Source organism: Pundamilia nyererei, unplaced genomic scaffold (assembly GCF_000239375.1).
Source record: "Pundamilia nyererei isolate P.nyererei 1_Seehausen unplaced genomic scaffold, PunNye1.0 scaffold00063, whole genome shotgun sequence".
Lineage (NCBI taxonomy): Eukaryota > Metazoa > Chordata > Actinopteri > Cichliformes > Cichlidae > Pundamilia > Pundamilia nyererei.
Genome location: NW_005187464.1, coordinates 2,909,355 through 2,929,943, shown reverse-complemented (window position 1 = coordinate 2,929,943; position 20,589 = coordinate 2,909,355). Strand labels below are relative to the sequence as shown.

Here is a 20,589-nt window from a genome sequence, read left to right as displayed (position 1 = left end):
TATATAAAAATAAATACAGAGGCTACTGAGACACACTTAAGTACAGTCCTTCAACAAGCCATTTGTGCACTGCTTGCCAGCTGTATGTATGTATAGGTTGTTGCTTTCATCTCGGAGTGGAGTAAACGTTCTTCAGTGGCTCTTAAAATGCAATTTAGTTCATATATATTTATTTTCTGGGTGAAAAGCAACCAAACTAAGGGAAGATATGTTAAGTTTTCAAACCAGAATAAATAAACATTAGGTTTTAAAGGACAATTGTAAGAAGAATTTTGTGAGCCTGTTAAAGTTTTCTATATATCTGCACGAGTATGTCCTAAAAGTACACAAAAACAATTAACAACAGTATCGTACAACATTACGAAAAATATTAGCTCGTTTTGAATTTGATGGCAGAAAGGCATCTCAAAAACGCTGGGAGAGAGGACACAAAAAGCTGGAGAAGTAAGTGGTACTAAAAAAAAACAGCTGGAGGAACATTTTGCAACTAATTAGGTTAACTGGTAACAGATCTGTAGCATCGTTGGTTAGAGAAAGAACATCTTAGAGAGGCAGGGTTTCTCAGAAGTAAAGATGGACAGACATTCACCAATCGGCTGATAAACTCTCTCTACAAATTGTGGAACAGTAATGTTGCAATGATGTCTCTTAACATAAAATCATAAAAGACTTTTAAAATCTTATTATATACGGTAGATAATATCATTATGAGAATCAGAAGAAATCTCTGTGCGCAAGGGACAATGCCAGATATAAATAATGGATGCCTGTAGGGCTGCCACAAATGATTATTTTGATGGTCGACTAGTCACCGATTATTTTTGCGATTAGTCGACTAATCAGATCATCATCCATTGGACGTTAAACGTACAGCTTATTGCACCAGCATGAGTCTGCTCTTATATAACTATCATTAGTTTACAGCTTTAAGTGTTTAAGGTATGTGCTAACTAAAAATAAAGACACGATGATAGTTTATTAAAGTTTAATGAATTTTGCAGATTGTTTCGGTGAAGTTTAATAAACTCCTTGCTATCTAAAATATAACAGGACACCGGAGTATATTCTCCAGCATCTCACACTTCTGATAATCAGCTGTCTGCTTGACGTTTATTCAGCTGTGTAAAAACTATAACTTTGATCTCAGCCAAACCGATTTACTCAGGAACAAATAAAATACTGAAAAAAGCCAAACAATAACATTTTTAAGTTATCTAAGTGACTTATGTATATTTAACCTGAGTAGCGAAAGACAGCGGTGGGTTTGAAAATGATTTGCCGGGAGTCCGGTGTTCTCACGGCTCTAGTGAGCCTAGCCCCCGGCTAGCTATTGAGCTAGTGGGTAACAGACGTCTCCGAAAACGTCGGAGCGCTTTTGAAAATATGTGGTGTCTTGATAAACTGAGCAGATATTTGAGGTTTACACAGCTACATTCTCGCCTGAAAATATGTTAAATGTTTATTTTGTGACCCAGAAAGAATAATAAGAGTAATATTAAAACTAACTAGCTGCCGCCATTGTTGGAAACTGAGCTGGGCTGCGCTATGAATTCTGGCATCCTTGTACATGCAGTGCTGCCATCTTCTGTTTCAGTCCGTTATTACACTCTTAAACCCTACTACTTATTCCAGCGTCTTTTGTGATCTTACAAAGCTTCAAACGAAGCGTCGACTATTAAATCAGTCGTCGACAATTTTAATAGTCGACTAATCGTGGCAGCCCTAGATGCCTGTGATCTTTGGACCCTCAGGTGCCCCTGCATTAAAAATAGACATGATGTTAATGTGATCCGGAAATGCTGCCATCTCCCCTGAGCCTAAACTCAGTTCAAATGGACTGCCAGCATTCAGTCCAAAAGCCTGTATCTCTGAAGGGGGCGGCTGAGTTGACATGTTGCACATCTGAAAGGCACCACCAGTCTTGGAAGTAGAGCTGGGCGATATGAGATTTTTTTTTTTTTTTTTTTTTTTTCTTTTGGCCTGTCCCGTTTGGCTCTTTTGCCATCAGAATTGTTGTCTAAAGGCAAAGAAAGATGCCCAACGGATTTACTTTACCAAACTGACCATCCCAGCCTTGCCGTAATGGTCCATTTGATTCACCTTTTTATTGTTTATTTTATTTTCACTTACTGAATACGGGACAGACTTGACTGGGGGAAAGAAGGGGAGAAAGAAAGAGGGAAAGAGAAACAGCTGAGAAGAGGGACGGGGGAGAAGGGCAAAAGACAAAAACCAACAGAACGGGCAGAGAAAAAAAATGCATATATCAATCACCTGGATCACCTGCTGAGAAAGAAAAAAGAGAGCAAGCAGAAGAGAACAAGAGTAATAGAATAAACAACATCACAATGATATATGGGAATATGACAGTAAATACTAAATGTTAAACATTATTGTGCAGCACATAAGATCAACAGAACACAGTGTGCTTTGAGGTAGGAGCCAAAAAGGGTGTAGTTTGTGGGTGTGATCACCCGTGTGTACACCTGTGAGCATGGACGCGCTTGTTTTTTGTTTTTTTAAAAGGTTCCTTCATGTAATAATCTGCTAGAGGGTGTGGGGGGGCCACAGCCCCGTCCTCCAGGGCGTGAAAAAGAAGAGGGGATGCTGCACAGTGATAAACACAGCCTGACCCTAGCTTTTCTGATATACGTCATTTCCATCAAATTCAAAGTGACCTTGTTTTATTCTTAAAATGTAATATTTTCTCAGTTAAAACATCTGATATTTTTTTATATTCTATTATGAATGAAATATGTGTTTATGGAAATTACAAGCTATTGTGTTCTGTTTTTATTTATATTTTATATAACATCCCAATTTCGGAGGGCAGTTGGGGTTGTACTCACTCCAATTCATCTTTTACCTTTCTTTGTACAATTGATTTGTGTGCAAAAGGTACCTTTCTTTGTGCATGACCAACTCTCTCATGAGATTCAGCTCAGACAAGCATCCTGACATTTTCTTTTAGTGTTCCTTGGTGTTATTCAGAATTCCCTTTTCTTTTCTATTAATGATGGTCTGTTGTTTTGGCCCAAGCGTGACACACAAAGATCCATACGATGACACTTCTAACCCCTCTGTGTTTCAAAGATGGGAAGCAGGAGGTTCTTACTCTACCTTACCTTACTACCTATGCAGTAAATAATGCAAACGAATGCTTCTCATTTAAACCACAAAGTTTTATTTTGGTCTCATCAACACACAAGACAGGACTGCGTCATTGTTTTGTTTAATTTTTCATCCACTACACGTCTGTATACTGTATATCTAATTAAAACTGACACAGTATCAACTTAAAAAGAGTAACATTCGTTATCTTCACAGATAGATGTCCTTCATCAAAATCAAAAGTCATCATCAGTTTGTGCAGACTAGTTTAAAGTGTTCTTCAACATTGCAGTCTCTTTTTTTTTCCTGATTATGTGTGTTTCCTAATCCCTCACAGAGGAGGAGTATAAACGTCTGAGTGAGGCTCTGGCTGATGAAGGCTCTTACAACGCCGTGGCTTTTAAATACAGCGCTGACTACTATGACCCCTCTCAGCCCACTGAGGAGGAGGATGCTGCTAACAAGGAATCAGGTGAGAACTCATCACAACTTCCCAGAGTAATGTAGTTACCGTGGGCTCTGTGTCACGTCTAGAATTGTAGTTGATTGTGTGTGCTGCAGTCAGCTGTGAAGAACACAGCAGCTCTTTCTGATATATAACATTTACAAAAACCAACTTTTTTTAATCCAAACAGCCATCTGCCCATTCATACACTTGAGGCGTTTGCTGAAGTTTATTTTTTGCCCAAAAAAAAGCTCATGACAAATGTGCAAAAAATTCAGCATTGCACTAGAATATCACCTCATGTAATCACCTCGCACCATCTGTGTTACTTTTAGTCCTCTATCTGTTTGTGACTTCTTGTTATGACTTATTTTGTGAGGAGCCTTCATGGATTCCCTGCTCCCTTGTGCAAACCTTAACCTCCTAAGACCCGAACTCTTCCACGGCATGCATTTTTGATTTCTCTTTGATATTTGGGCTGATTGGGACCCAATGAATGTAAAAACAAAGAATTACCAGATTTTATTTTTATTTTTTTACCTGATTTTTGTTTCTAAGAAAAATGAGAGCCACATATGAGGATATTTGTTTAAAATTTTGATAGAAGAGTAGCGGTATAATGTCCTCGTAAGTGGATCTCAGGCCCTTATAGAGCAAAATTGAGTATTTTGGTCTAAATAACCCAAAATGTGATGTCTACATATGTGGACGCCAGGTCCTAGGAGGTTAAACTAACAGTCTTTTTCCCAAATGTCATCTAAACAGACCCTTTGCCCTCCAACACACCCTTGTCATGTCTGGAATGACTTCCCAAACATCCTCATGCTCAAAAGAAAAAAAAAATAAGACTGCTTCCTAAAAGATAGACACTGACCCTGACACAGTTACTTCTGCTTTAAATATCTGATATACACACAGACTAGTTAAGCAGACTAGATGCCTCTCTGTGTCTCTGGTGAATTTGTAGAGCTGACCCCATGGTATTCAAACATCTGCTAAAGATTCAGATGCCTGTAGAGGGTGACTTCGTGGAAAAAGTCAGAAAGGTCTCACATTTGATCTAGTTTGAGTCGAGCTCTATTTAAACTCTGAAACATTAATAAAAAAGTGGTCAAGAACTTCCCTCTTACCAAAGAGAGCATTAGCGCTTAAGGAAATATATCACAGTAATATACCAAGTTCAGTCATTCAGGTAAGGAAATCCCAAACAGTTGATTGTGTTTGTGTTGATTGTGTTTCAATGTGAGAAACATTTCGTCACTCATCCAAGTGAGTTCTTCAGTCTCAGCTGACTGCAGGTTTCCCAACCTTATAAACCGTACAGTTCCATAATGACTGAAACCAGCCCACTGACAAACAATGGGCTGTGAGGTCAGTTTCATGACCATTGATTAACAGCCACCGATCAAAGACCATTGATCAATGACAAATGGCCATGATTACCACAAAGAGTTGGCTGATCAGTGGTTTCACCTGCAGTCAGCTGAGACTGAAGAAGTCTCTTGGATGAGTGACGAAACATTTCTCCTTCTGAAAACGCTACGTCCAGATGAACAGAATCAATTTTTTGGATTTATATTTCAATTATTTGGTTCTGATTGATAGCCAAACCAGAAGGTTAAATTCAGTACAGTTTATTACGTGTTCTGTCAAAACATGATAAATGCGTCTTATTGTTAGCCTCTCTGTTAAACCCCACACCAATCATTAGCCAGTCATTTCACAATATACCAATTAGTTTAACATCCTGTCAAAATAAGGAAGCTAATTTGAATAAGCAGTATCTCTTTGCTGAGGTTATTTAAATAATTCACTCTGTCTTCACTGAGTAGCTACTCTGTAGTGTGGCTTTAAATAAAGACAATGCTGGACTTCCCATTAAAAATGATCCGTTTCAATGGTTTTTATTTTAATGTGTAATTACCAATGAGATTTACTTTATATAAGATTTAAGAACAAGCTATATTATAAAGGTGCAAGTAGTTTAACCCTGATAACAGTGCTATTATATAACTATATTGAACAGTATTGCTTTTTTATTGCTTTTACTGTATAGCCCTTTATAAGCCTGTCGATTACATATTGTTGCCATGGCACACCTTCCACATGCACCCAAGTGGAATCCATAAGCATTGCTTTTTTTCTTTTTTAATTGCTTCAGAGATGCCTTTTGTTAATATAAAGGACCCCTTATTGGAGCAAACTCCCTACAGTACCTGGGTAAATATTTAAGCTCGTTTCCACCTGACCTGTATGTTGTCATCAAGATGAAGGTAAAGGCTAGAGTGCTGTTTTGCTTTGATGTATTTGTGTAGTGGGGAGGTTGGTAGAGGGCATGAGTTTCATCCATTTTTAAAATGTTTTAGGAGTTCAGAAATAATCTTAATGTTATTGCTGAACTGGGTAGATATAAAGTGGGGTTTGTTAGTTTTTTGTTGCCGATGATTGTCAAAAGTTAATCTGTTTATCGGTATATTTATTTTTCATTCTCATGTCCCTTCATTTGTGTAGAGGAGGCAGAGCCTGAAGAGAGTGAAGAACCATTCGTTGCTCCCGCAGGGCTTTCTATCCCTCCTGATGTGGAGTTGGTGAGTGTTAGATATTCTGCTTCGTTTCTTGAAACTCTGACTTTTTCTGTCTTTTTAGGTGGATCTTTAAATGAGTTCAGTTCATTCTTTTCTTTTTCTCATTCTCATTTTCTCACAGACCAAAAAACCATTTTCAAAATCCTATTATCACAATATTTAATAAACAAAAATACTGTACACACTTAACAAATGCTCGCTACTTTCACAATAAGTAGTGAGCTCACAGATGATGGCGTGTCAGAGTGAAAACCAAGCTGGGGCTAGGTTACTTTGCTTTAGAAAACAAAACAAAATCAGAATACTAGCTAATGTGATGAGCTGGAAATGTAATTCATGTGCCGATTTGCAACCTTGTCAGACATGCTGATCATTCGCTTTTGTAGATGATCGAGTGGTGGTCACTTTGAATTGTATCTCCCTTTCCTTCATGAAGAATAGGCTGGTGTAGCCTGTGCTAAAGGTGCTAATAAAGAAAATACTGAAGCGCCTTTCTTTTGTATTCAGAGAATTCAGCTGCCTCTTATTATGGCTGCCACTTACTTACTAGTTGAAAACACTTCAAAATGAGAAGTGTGCCAAGCTTGTAGAATCATTCCCAAGAAGATTTAAGTCTGTCCAAAATCCTTTAACCAAGTAATATGGGAAGGATCCGAATACTTCATATAAAAACAAATTCAGGCATTTATTTTCAGTGAATAAACTAACTATGCAGAAAACTTAATGATCTGTAGACTTTCAAAATGAGCTGTATGTACAGTGTGCTCTATGTTTAAATGTGATGTCACGACATTCTACATGTGTCTTAACGATAGATTTATGTTGTGTTGTCTGCCTTTGTTTTTGAATCATAGATTCAAATAATTTCTATATAACACGCAAACCAAAGCAACAGAAATGACCCAATTAACTGACTCTGCAATAAGTTGAAAATCTGTGAGTTTCACAGGGGTTTGCTGAAAGGGGATTTTGTCCTAAAATTGTATGGCTGTCCAGCCTTACTCTGAGGCAGAATGCCACATAGTTTTTGTTTGTGAAAAAACACTTCTGTGCCAAAAGATAATGTTTCACATTGACATACCATCTAAAGAAGGAAACAGTTGAAGTAATAGAAAAATATAAGATTTTCTGTTGCTTTGTTGTGTCTGATATCCACGGCCAGAAGCCTGATGATTCCCTGTAGCCACTGTCCTATGCAAAGAGAGTCGGTCTCTCCTGCCGTTGTACACAGATGTTGAGAAGTGATCCATCCCACTTAGGAATTAGTGACAGTGTATAGGGAGAGTCTTTTTATGTGAAAGCAACGAATGCGTTTTTCCTGCTTTCCTTCTTTCAAAGATGAATATAAAAGAGTCATTCTCCCCTGTCAGGGATTAACACATGTCGGGAAGCATAACACCTCCCTAAGGAAATGCTACGGCAAATGTTGCATGTGAAAAAAGGCATGCTTTAATGCCAGTATTATACCATGGTGGGTATATGAGAATCAAAACAACCTTGTGTTTGCATATATACAAACACAGCATAGCTGCTGCTCTGTATGATTTGCATATATTATCAATCTCTACTCCTTGGTTTGTAGGGAATATCACCAGGAGAAGCCCTTGAATATTGGGCAAATTCACAACACAGCCTGATGGGATTCTAATATTTACCTGAAGGATAGATAAATATGTCTGTGACACACTAAAATAAGAGCATGGCTCAGTTTGACGTGCCTTATTTCTCACAAGCTTCTTAATGAAACTATTCAAGGCCTGGTTCAAAATTATTAAGCTGGTAAAATTAAATTATTCATATGCTATGAAAAAGACATTTTTATTATAGCAGCTACCAGTCCATTAATTGGATTAGTTCTGTTTTAGTAGTCTTAAGGTGGACTTTTTCCACTTTCATTCGCCGTTATTAATTATTTTATGATTATTAGATTTGCCCTTGTTTTCACAAGTATAGCTTAATAATAGGTAACACTGAGAGAGAGCAGAGCAGTTTACCTCAAAAGGTCCTTGGCCAAGGATGTCTTTGAGCATTTTAGATAAGGTCAGGGTGTCACATTTTAGTACAGCTCTAGTAATAAGTACAGGTGCAAATTAATCTCTACTCACTAACCTTTGTTAACTGAGAGACAATATGGTTGTAAACATTACATATTACTTTCACATTGGCATTCCTAATGGCTATTCTTTGGGTAACAGTGTTGCAGAATAATAGGTGCGAGGCACCATGCTCTTCCCCTTTTTTCATGAGATAAAATAAGTACGTAAAAGTTCCAAACATCCTTTTCCCTTAATTGCTAAGTTCGTAAGTGGAAGTGAGAAGGGATTGTGTATGTCAGAAAGTCCTTGGCAGCTTAAAAGATAATAATGATCTGTTTTTGTTGGACGCCAGTCTTTTTTTGGCAGTGTTTTGAAAGGTGGTATTTATTATGACTTTCAACTTGATGGGATATGTGTATTCTTTGGAAGACTGCTGCACTTCTCTGTACTCTCTAGGTATTGGCAAAGATTAATCATTGAAAACACACAAGGCGACCAATAATGAATGAATAATGGACCATTTCTTGTTCCACTGATTTCCACCCCATGTGTATTTTCAGAATTAATGTCATCACAATGAGCATAAGAGTGCTGGGCATGAAAATGTTTCTGTAACAAAATTGCCTCTGTTCTTGGTGTACTGTGTGTTGCATCTTAATGCCCCGTCTGTGGTGCCGATGCTTATTTGTCACAAATTTTTCACCACGTGTCTTAAAGGAGAAACGTTTTCTCCTTTGCAAATTGAAAAAAAAAAAGTGTGTTTTTCAGAAACTGAAATATAATAATAGAAACTGTCTGCATTTTTAAATGCAATTTCTTAATTTCTTGACTCTTTTGTAGCCTGCAACCACCAAGACCCACAACATCATTGAGAAGACGGCCAACTTTGTCTGTCAGCAGGGGGCTCAGTTTGAGATAGTGTTGAAAGCGAAGCAGTCTGGTAACTCCCAGTTTGACTTCCTTCGTTTTGACCATTACCTGAACCCTTATTACAAATACATCCTGCGGTCCATGAAGGAAGGTCGATACAATGTTGCCTCTGACAGCAAGAAGGAGCAGTCGCAGGGTGAGTTACAGAAAGCATTCACTGGATCCACCACATTGCATATGCATGTGTCTCGTACGGTAACTAATGTGTAATTGTTAGATTGATCACAACGTATAAGTAGTCAAACAGTGCGGAATACACTAAAAACATTCATTATTGGCAATAATTTGTTTCATCTGTACATTGTTTTTTTTCGTTCTGCAGAATCTGATTCTGATGATTCAGATGATGATGGAGATGGGAGCTACCTCCATCCCAGCCTTTTTGCCCCTAAAAGGAGCTCTCGCCTGGAGGAGCTAATGAAGGTATTGTAAATTTTTTCTTTCGTTTTTTTTCTTATAGTAGAAAGTTTTCCACAAACAGGCTTGTTACCACAGAATTCTTTTTAGGTCGACTGGAATATTAATAGGAGAAATTTCTCAGCCAAATATAATGCTGATATTTTTCTGAAAAGATACTCAAATGTTGAGCTGCATAATTTTATTTGTGAACATAAGTTAATGTTTTGGGTGGGGTTTTTGTGGGGTGGGGGGTGTTCTGTAAGACTGATCCGTTTCTAACCAGTAGCACCATCTGGCATCTAAAATTGATTTACATGCCTTTAATGCAACCCAAGTCTGTTACTGAGACTAATATCTTAGAGCTTTACTCTGTTTCCCGGTCTTCATGCTACTTCAGTTGTTAGTGCTTTCATGTGCCTTGTCATTAGAGCCATTAGTCTTTGTGCAGCAATAATGGGAGCATGCCTCTTTAAAGAAACATAATGAGCTTCTTTTAGTAGAAGCTGCCTAACAGTTGTCTCCCATCAAGAGGGATTCGTTATCAGATTTTCCCCTGTAATTTTCTACAGAAGACTCATATTTTAATGTTTAAGGTTTCATGGGGTTAAAGCTTAAATCTTGTAGACTTGTAATACCACAACAAGGACGATGACTGTGTATGATTTGAATAATGCAAGATATTTAAATACATGCCATTTTAGAGGGCTTTGAAGATATTTTAATGCATTAAATGCTCCTTTCTCATGTAATGCTTGCGGGAACTCAAATGTTTTAGTATCGCTTTGCAACAAACAACATAATGGTGTGAAATGTTATTTTCACCGGACTGGCCTTTTTTGTCTTGTAGCCTCTTAAGGTGTTGGACCCAGATCATCCCCTGGCAGCACTAATTCAAAAAGCCCAACAGGAAAGAAATGGGACAGCAGCAGTGGCAACAAACCAAGAGGAAGCTCCAGCTAGTCTACCAACACAATACAGCGCCGACCGTGAGTAGAGTCATTCTGATAGAAAAACACATTTTGACATTTTTAGTTTTTCAGTCATGGTCTTTACATGATGGGTCCCTCTGTACTATTTTGTTCAGCTTTTGTCTTATACACTTGCCAGTTATTCATCAAAACTCCCTTCAACAAATACTGAGTGTAGTCTATCATTGAGGAAAATGGTTTCCAGTCTCTGCAGCGAAGAAATACTGAATTCAGTGGGTTTTTTTCCCATGGTAGGCCAGGCGTACTAAACGGTTAACCTGACCTGAGCCAGTATTCAGATCCAGAAAGACCTTTGGCTTGGGGTCATGACAGGCAAAGAGATCGAAGGCTTGATAACATGATAAACGTGTACTGCAGTGCTAATCTGGGTATCAGATGAGTGTTTGAATGAACTGTTTCACGTGTGATTTTAAAGTGATTGCTCTGACTTCATGTATAAGTAAACACAGGGAGATTATATTGTTCGATGAAATCCTTATCTTGCCAGATTCCATTAAAAAAAATTCTACTATAACAAAATAAAAATTCTAACAAGATAAAAATAAATAAAATGAGTATCCTAGAAATTTAAAGAATAGTTCAAGTAATGAATGTGCAAACAATGAAATGAGTTAAAGAGTTTTAAAAAAGCTCGAGTTGTATTTATTTATTTTTAAATACATTCACTCTTTTTTAAGTTAATCTGATAACGTCTAAACATGGCTTCGTGCTTGAATGCCACCCTAGTTCACTTGACCGTCAGGTCAGAGCATAATGGGATTTTACTATAACTTTCAAGGTAGCACAAGACTTGAATGCATGCTGTGACTTAAACTGATGGTTTTCTCTTGATAACACACTCCAGTATCTTGAGTTTCAGTTCTGATTAAGATCCTTCTTTTGGATGATAGCAGTAATGTCAGGGTGAAAAAAATCAAATCAATTTCTAATGTTCGATGTTCAAGGTCTGAACATCAAGACTTTTCCATATTTCTGCCCAAAACATCAGACTACTGAGGATGTTATCACGCCTAGCTACGGGTATTCAAATATAATATTAAAAAGAGGGATATCTCTCTGAATTTAAGAGCGAACATCCTTTCATTGGGTGATGTTGTGCAACAAGTCTTTTGCATGTAAGGGTGAAAACCCCAGGCAATCTGTCAAAACGCCTAAAAACACTTTCAGTTTTCTTGATAGAGAAAATTGGATATGTCATTAAAGTCAACCAGCTTAGTGACTAACGTGTTAATATATCCCAGCCTCCACTTTGACACTGACCATTTATTTTGTCCTCGTCCCTTTATTGCACATTCTTCTTTCTTTTTCAATAACAGTCTTTGTGATATAAACCTGCTGATGACTGAGAAACTTTTCTTGGACAGGGGCCACACATTGACTTTTATAACCCAGTTGCCAAAATAGCTGGAAGTCTTTGTAAATTTGCCAGTGATTTCAATTCTGTATTTATTTAACAGTAGTACGATGATGCAGTACAGAATTTTGACAACACTCTGGGAACATGGAGACCAGTTGCTATCAATGCTTTCAGTTGATGACACTAAATGGGTGTCGTGGCTGCACAGCAGGCAGGCCAGTTTAGTGGCTGAACTATTTTTCTGCAGAGCCACCCTAACCTGAATATGTACCTGTGTAACCTGTAAACCTCTGTAAGTTGGGACTAGGTAAAACAGTTAGAGTTCTGTCTGCAGATGATTAGCAAAAAACGAATGAATTAATAAAACTGGCTAAAAAGTTTTATTGTTTTACATTTATTTTTGCAACAGATCTTTTGTGGAGTTATTTTTCTTTTTTTTAAGTTTTTAATTAAGGTCCTCTATAACATTTGCTCACTGTTCAGTTCAGTTCAAGCTAAGATGACTGAAACGGCTCACTAAAAAAAAAGTAAAACTTTGAGTTTTTTCGATAAACCTGATGCAGGATTATTAACTGCAGATGCCTTTGTATATGGATTGTTCGAGATCTCTCACATGGTCCAATCGAAATAACTGCATGTTGATTGTTTAGTGAACTTATAATGTTAAAAGAAGAGATTATTTGACTTTGACAGAAGTTCCTTAACACTGCGTTCTTTTTAAGACGATCAAGTTTTGGTACCTTTGCAAAAAGAGATTTCTGGTCCTGCAGAAGTCTGTGGAAAAACATGCATTTGTGATTACCTCTATAAACAATTTAAATTCATTTGAATTTCACATCAACAAATACATAAAATATAGAGATACCTTTTATTTATATAAAAGGTGAAAAATGTTGGTTTAGAAACAATTTAAACTTGAAAAACACTCTTGCTGTGATCAGGAGGCTGTCTTTCTCCACCTCTCCCATTTTCCCTGCCTTGAAAATCTTGAAAATGTATCAGTTATTTAAAGGTTTACCGAACAAGCCTGGTGTGACAGTTTCCATATTCAGTTAGAGGTGACTTTTGTCTGACCTGTGGTTGTTATTTACCAAGGTTAAAATGAAAAGTTTGCACAATTGAGTCTGAAATGAAATACTTCATCATGTTAGAATCTATTATAATGCCCCATCAATTTATATAAAATCTCAACAGCTATTTCACAGTTCTTCACACTTTTCACTTTAGCTGCACATGAGGTGGACACAAAACAAGTGCTCCACACTCAAGGACAAGTTGGCTGAGTGGTTAAGTGTATCCTAACTACAGCAGAATCTGGTTATCCTCCTAAAGTTACGGTATTATTTATTGGATAAGTGTGGAAATGGTTTGAATTAGGCCATGCAGTTTGGTCAACAGGTGGCAGCATTTTAGCAGTGAGTGTGTGTGATGTTTTCAGACGTGTGCTGCTATTTAACTTTTAATAGTTTATATTTGCATACCAGCGAAGCTTTTCCTGGCTAAATAAATGTTCATATGACTGGCTACAGCATGTTTGAGTATAAATGTGAAAGTTGTTTCTTAACAAAGAGGCATCAACTTACAATATATGATATATTTAGTTCATTTTGGTGGGGGTGTTGTTTCTGTTTTATCACACACAGTTAAATAGTTTCTTGGAGGCATGTGTATTTGATCTAATTCCTGCCTCAATTGTTTTCAGCAGCAGTGTACTATGGATATTACATGCTGCCAGATGGATCGTTCTGCTTAGCTCCGCCTCCCCCAGGTATAGATGCCACCTCATACTATAACAATATGACCTCAGCTGTCATGGCACCACCTGCTTCTACCGAGGCCGTGGCTAATTTGGGCTCTGCACCCACCCCTGCTGAAACTGTCACAGTAGCAACAGCAGCTACAGCCCCCACTCAGGACTCCAGCTCTGTTCCTCCAGCAAGTGTACCAGAAATCAGGTGGGCTCTGACACTGCATGGAAACGCTTTTCACTTTTCTTTATGGTAGCCTTGACATCAGTTAGTTTAATTTTGCCTTAATCAGAAATGATTAAATGTGTTTTCTTTAAGAACCTTGATCAAGCATAATGATGACTGTTATTTACCCAAAAAGCTAAGTTAGTGTTTTGCTTATCTTGTCTGAAATTACATTTTAAATTCAATTATTGCATAGTGTATTTAAATACAAGAATGAAAATGATGCCATATTAAAAGTTGAAACTTTCAAAGATAAATTGTATTCACATCTTAAATTTCCCCTCCAAACAGCTCAAAAGCTGAACTTCCAGTTTCCACCCCATCAGCAGCAGCCATCATTCCCCCACCACCCGACATCCAGCCGGTCATAGACAAGCTGGCTGAGTACGTTGCAAGAAATGGTCTGAAGTTTGAGGCGAGCGTCCGTGCCAAGAATGATCCGCGGTAAGTTTTCTGCTGTTCCAGTCAGGTCTCACTTTAGGAACTCCTGTTAGTAATTTTGCCATCAGATATGGCATAACCTCTTTATCATCCCCCGGCTCATTTTTCTGAGCGCTCGCCTCTTATCTTTGTATGTTTTCTTCTCTCTGTGCACTGTAGGTTTGAATTTCTGCAGTCCTGGCATCAATACAACACCTATTACGAATTTAAGAAGAAATACTTCATGCAAAAGGAAGGAAAAGGCTTGCCAGAGGTAATATAAGCATTGCGCTGTATACATTATGCTTCTGTGCGTATTAATCTAACTCTCTTTATCTTTCTTTGCCATTTAACATTAATGTAACAATGGTTCCTTCAATCAAAACTTTAATTACTTATTTTTTTAATACCCTGCAAGGTGTGTGGTTTGGTTAATGGTATATGTACATTTACAGACATGAAACTTCTAAGTATTAAATATTGTTCCTACATAATGAATAATAATGAATTATAACAGTTAATAATGACTGCACTGAAGCAGTTCTCTCATTTGCATCACTGCTACAGATCCATAAATGATCAAGATTACCGCATAAAGCCCTTAAGAGCTTAATAAAGCTGTGGCTCACAAGCAGCGGTGCTGTCATGGACACTGACTAGAAGCAGTTTTACAAAGACTGTGAAGAAATGTTTCTTACAGAAAGATCAGTGTGACTAATTTTTCAAAAATCACTAAACCAAACCAATGGAAAGTTTTTAAATTTCATCCAGAGCGACAACATTAAATGCACAATAGAAAGTACCAAAGAAGACATTATGTGCTAGAGTAGGGACAAATGCTACACAAACAAAATAAGATTGATAATCAATTAATCAGACTTGACTTTAAGCGAAATCTCCTCAGTATGTGTATCATCATTTCCTTTTTCTTACTATTTCTTCCCCGTGTATTGTTGATCTTAGAATTTTCAGCTGCGCTTGAAGGATGGGCTCCATATGTGATATTTTTAGTCTGTCTTGCCCTCAGTGTCTATAAAATCTGCCTGCAGATCTAAAGTTAGAGCTCTGGGGAGTCTCAGCTTGTGCTTCTTGATGTAGTTCATGGTTTTCAGGTATGCTTGGGATTATTGTCATCTTATTTGTAGTTTCTTTCTTAAATTAATGCTTTTGCAACTTTGAAATTAGTTCCTTTTGTTGCGTATCCATTACAGATATCTTTAACCAGAATTTGGAATTGATAAATGAGGATAACGCAGGGAACAAGGAAGAGATTAAATGACAAGAGGTGGATCCAGCCATCCTACTGAGAAGCAAAGTACACTAGCTCAGCAGCTTAACTTGTCTTTCAGTCTGTACCTTCAACATTTCTAAAGCTCAAAGTTTTGCTGCTGAGATAATCCCACCTGTTACCAGAAATGTCTCCCATGTTTTAGAAATTTGATTCACTTTGAGTTCATCTGGTACTTTACAGCAATCAAAAAATAAGATGTTAAGTTGAGTTACTAAGAAATTGCTTAACATGCTCGGTGTCCCTCAGCTTGGGAGCTTTTCGAGTTTCCGAGCCGAGCATTGGTGTCCTCTCATCTGTTTGTAAGTCAGATCGCTACCAGTCCATTTTTTTTTTTTTTTGCTCCCGGGAGGTGCCTCTGTGATGTCAACAGTGAAATGGATGGATGGAGAGATCCTTCATACATATGAATACATAAGCATATTTCATATACTATATATTGGCTTTATGTCAGAGCTAGAAAGAAATGGTAAGAAGTAAGTGAATTTTGTAAGGAGCGATTTGTTTTATGTCAAATCAAATTTATTAGCTTGTCAGAGTGCAAAGAAGTGTGGTCCATTATGACACAGCACAGGCTGTTTCAACAAGCAGTGCTTGGCTTTTTCTATCAGAAAATCTGTCTTGTGTTTATTTTTTGCTGGCTAATGGGATGAGGTTTGCTGCTCTCAGTCAGTGCTATTATTTGTAGTTTCATACTTGATGAAAAAAGTTAATGTTGCTTCATATAGTATCAATAAAATGTTTAATATTTGAAATTTTCTTCACTTTATTAGTGTATAAATATAATTATATTAAAAGGAGTTTTTTTTGTAAATAGTCCAAACCTTCCTCACACTTTTATGTTGATATTCTATGTTGAATGTGACACCTTCTGAAAGCCCAAGCTTTCATTATTTGAATGCATGCTTTCATTTTTGCATCAGTTATAGAAGCATCTTATAATTTTAAAAAATAAATACGTAATAAAACATTGGAGTATCTCAGTGACGGTCTAACTGGGATTAGAATTTGCACCATGAACAGATTATTTATTTTTTTGAAATAAAACAAAACTGAAGTCAGATTTGTAAGGATATTATATCAGGGTTACAAGCTGACAGGTTGAATTTATGCATAGCACTTGACACATACACATGTAAGGTCTACAGCACAGCTGTTTTCATTCCCTCTGATTTATATTAACCATGATTTAATCAATTTTGCGCCTCAAGTACAATGTTCTGTATTTGCTAGAAAACTATAATGTGAGATTAAATTCATTTAATTTTCAAAAACAAAATGTCACAATAGCTGTGCCTATTTTCCAATTTACTTTTATATTGAGTTGACAGTTTAATCTCAATAGGGGCTGAAGTGTTTTTTGGAACAAGTCAGAGAAATGAATGAAAGCAGGGACCTCAATCTATTTCGTTTGGCAAAGGGTCAATTGTAGGCTGTGGGAAAGTATTAAAATGTGTTGCTATAAAGCTCTATGAAATCCAACCAATTTCCTTGAGTAGCCCAAGTTTGGAGCGTTGCACCAGAAAAGGAGGGATTATTACCCTTTTAACTGTTCTGTGTTCAAGAGTTACCTGCGGATACGTTTACTTAAGGACGTAAAAGCTAAGTTAAAGGTGTAATTGTGAGAGCAATCAAATTCCTGCATTTTACAATTGAGGTTATTCCAGAATGTTTTAGTGTGCTTCTTCTGCAAGCTTTGACTTGAAAGTTGTTTTTTTTTCCTTAAGATTTATTCTCTGGGCGTTTCACAGTGCTTTGACTGTTGAAAGCACTGTTCAATTACAGCTGAATAGTAGATAGTTGCCTTTGAAGCATTCTTCAAACATGATAAAATGTTTCTCCTGAGGGTTTTCCCTCCTGTGGCATTGGCTTCATCATCAATTTTCCATCTCATCCCATCAGTAGTTTAAATTTGGGATGGCAGCTAAGAGCACTTGGTCCACAGGTATTACTACAGAGGGTTTCTGTTGATCTGGTCTGTGCACACAAGCCTGTTAAAAAGGCTTTGTGAAGATACTCTGTTGATTTGAGTAACAGAGCAAACAGAGGAATTTTAGAAGGCAACGTAAGGGTGTAATTTCGATTCTAATTAAGTACATGGGAGTGAAAACGGAGAACGAGAAGTGAAATTAAACTTGTAAAAATGATATTAATTGATCTTGAGTTATAAAAAGTTATCATTCAGAGAAATGAGTGCTCAATGAAATGCCTAACTACTTAAGGTGTATCAGTTAATATTCAAAAATCTGTTTTTAATTTTTTCCTGCTATAAAACAAAAAGAAAATGTTCGTTACAGTTTGCAGTGCAGAAGGTTATGCTGTGATGAATACAGCTTCGGAAGTTGATAGAAAAATTGAGGAAATTAAATGACTATTTATCTAATGAAATAAACTAAAAATAGTTAAAAGTGAATTCTTTGTTAAATCACAGGCTTTGTCTTCTAATTTATCTAATTTCTTACTATAATTTTTTTCCTAACAAAAGTATTTGAAGGATATGAGTCAACAGTGTCTTTCCCCCTCAAACCATATTCAAGGACCAATGATTTTCCAGTAAGTGCTGTGTTCTCTAGTTAGATACAAGAGGTGCTGATGTTGACATGAGTGCAGGAACAAACTCTCACTTATCTTAGGGGACTACTGCTGCACACAAGTTAATGATTTCCTTCTTCTTATGCACTTGCTCAGTGGGAAATAAAAGTTGACATCTCATCACATTCCCGAGCTATTGTCAGTGGTATCCTTGAGCTACCTCTCATTCTTTTATATTTTGCTTCCACGAAATCAGACTTTCTTATAATTGTTTAATGTGGTCTTGAGCAATAGTTCTGCAGGCTGTCTTTGAAAGCTTTTCTTCATGCACCGACCATTTTCAAAGGAATGTTGTTTTTGGTTTGTTAAGCCACTTAACACTGACCTATGAAGCATTCAAGCATTAAAAAAGGCACCTAACTCAAAGGATTAACGAGTTTTCTGTCTACATATAATAGACGACTTCAAAAAAGAGCCAAGTTTCAATAGTATTATAAAAGTAACAAGATGATTGTCATGAGAGGTCCTGCAGTGAGTATCTAAAGCCGTGTATAAACTGGTAGCTGCTCTGTCATGGTTTGGAGCTGCATTTTAGCTAGTGGTGTTGGGGATCTTGCCAAAAACTGAATCATCAACACAGAAAAATACCATCATACTTTGATCCACCGTGCAATACCATCTGGAGAGTGTCTAACTGGCAACAACAGCTTTATTTTTAATACTGACAATGATCCCAAACACTGGACAGAAAAACAGGCCAGTCATGGATCGGGCTCCCCAGAGCCTGGACCTCAACATTACTGAAGCAGTGACAGAGAACAGAACAAAAGACAGCCAACATCCAAAGAAGAGCTTTGAATGTCCTGCAAGAAGCCTGGAGAACTATTTCTAATAACTACTTAAATTATGTGGAGAAAACGTAATGTGCTCTTTCAGACTTGTCAAGTTGGTTTTACTTTATAATACCCTGAAAAAAAATAGTTAGCGCACTGTGAAAGTCCCTGCAGATGGATAATTACAATAATTATACACAAGAGTTATTGTTTCATTGGAAACCACAGGAATGACTCATTCAGTGATCCATGCATCATTGAATTTATACCTTGACTATAACATACACCAACACTAAAGGTTGGTTCTTTCAACCACCCAGCCAATTAAATATTGTTTACTTGTACCGACAGTGGATAGATGGTATATCTTTTAAAAACTTTCCAGCACTAACTTTTTTTTTTGCATTGTGCTGCTTTACATCAAATCTACAGTATCTTTTATAAAAATGAAGGCATGCAAGTTCCCAAGAAATACCATTTACAACACCATCTGTCTCGTGTTCTACTGGTTTACCCATAACGTGGACTCATTGCTGAAAAATGCAACAAGGTTTAGACATACAGAATTTGTGAAGCCTCTGGAAAATGTTAATGGCTTAGCTTTTAACATTTTAAAGAAAAGCAGGATGATCCTTTTCTCATTTTCTCTCCTTATTCTCTCGTGCTTCATCATCTAGAGCGAAGAGGTAGAGGATTCTAAGCTTCAGTCAGACAAGGCAGCCAAGGAGTCCAAGTTGACAAAAGGTAGGACACAAACTCATGCAAAAATAAACTCATTCTCAGATCGCAGGGCTGCTTGCACATTTCGTTTTTTGTTTTGTTTTGGGCGGTTTTTTCTCTCCCTTTTTTTAAAGTTTATTACTTCAGTGAATGGGATGCAAAGCCTTTGGGGAAATATGAGTATATTTGCTCTGGTGTGCATGTGGATGTTTGTATGTGTCATATGCTGTTGTCTCTGCATTGCCGCCTGTGAGTCTGTTGGTATTTATGCGGGCAATTTCATTTGGTAATATCAGGCCGGAAATGGCTATGCAAAGATGAAAGAGCCTGCTTACCACTACGCTGGCGGGAGCCGTAAACATGCACGCATATTCAAATTAAGGCCCGCATTCACAGACTCCTCAGACGCAGTATATCAGGGTGCACGCAAGGCAAAACTAATAACTAGTTGGATTAGTTGCACAAGTAAACTATCCAGCCCTCCACAATAAGAATCAGGATCTTGTATTAAGGTTATGTGGGGGAATGGGAAACAATAGATCTCTTTCATCTCCAGTAGATCACAGATATTTGATTATAAAATGCTACCTTTCATTGTGCATGTCAGTCTTTCTCATGTTCACCTGTCTTTCTGTGCTCTTATTGACTGTCCCTTATTTTTCAAAAGTCTTTTCTCTCCTGAATGTTTTCCATGCTTCACTTTTTTTTAAAACTTGGATTTGTCAAGAAAAAAATCCAGTTGTGCAATGTTTTGTTTTGTTTTTTTGTTTTTTTTCCAATATCAACTCACCTGAATCCTTTTTGGTCTTTTCTCAAATCATTTTAACTCGTGTCTTTGTGCCATTACAGCCTCTTTTGCGCCCATCTCTTTTGCCATCAAGGCAAAGGAAAATGACATGCTGCCACTGGAGAAGAACAGAGTTCGCTTGGACGATGACTCGGATGAGGACAAGGTCTAGCTCAGCTTTGTC

The 20,589-nt window shown here is 37.3% G+C and overlaps 1 protein-coding gene across 1 annotated transcript in view; it reads left to right on the top strand.

Moving 5' to 3' along the window:
* Window positions 1-20,589, top strand: part of sfswap (splicing factor SWAP) — a 48,881-nt gene that overhangs the window by 4,677 nt on the left and 23,615 nt on the right. The window contains exons 3-12 of the mRNA XM_005735338.1: window positions 3,449-3,583; window positions 6,068-6,144; window positions 9,018-9,243; window positions 9,430-9,530; window positions 10,354-10,492; window positions 13,555-13,807; window positions 14,117-14,269; window positions 14,426-14,519; window positions 19,576-19,642; window positions 20,468-20,571. Coding sequence (XP_005735395.1) covers window positions 3,449-3,583; window positions 6,068-6,144; window positions 9,018-9,243; window positions 9,430-9,530; window positions 10,354-10,492; window positions 13,555-13,807; window positions 14,117-14,269; window positions 14,426-14,519; window positions 19,576-19,642; window positions 20,468-20,571 — 1,349 coding nt within the window. The remainder of the gene's footprint in view (window positions 1-3,448; window positions 3,584-6,067; window positions 6,145-9,017; window positions 9,244-9,429; window positions 9,531-10,353; window positions 10,493-13,554; window positions 13,808-14,116; window positions 14,270-14,425; window positions 14,520-19,575; window positions 19,643-20,467; window positions 20,572-20,589) is intronic.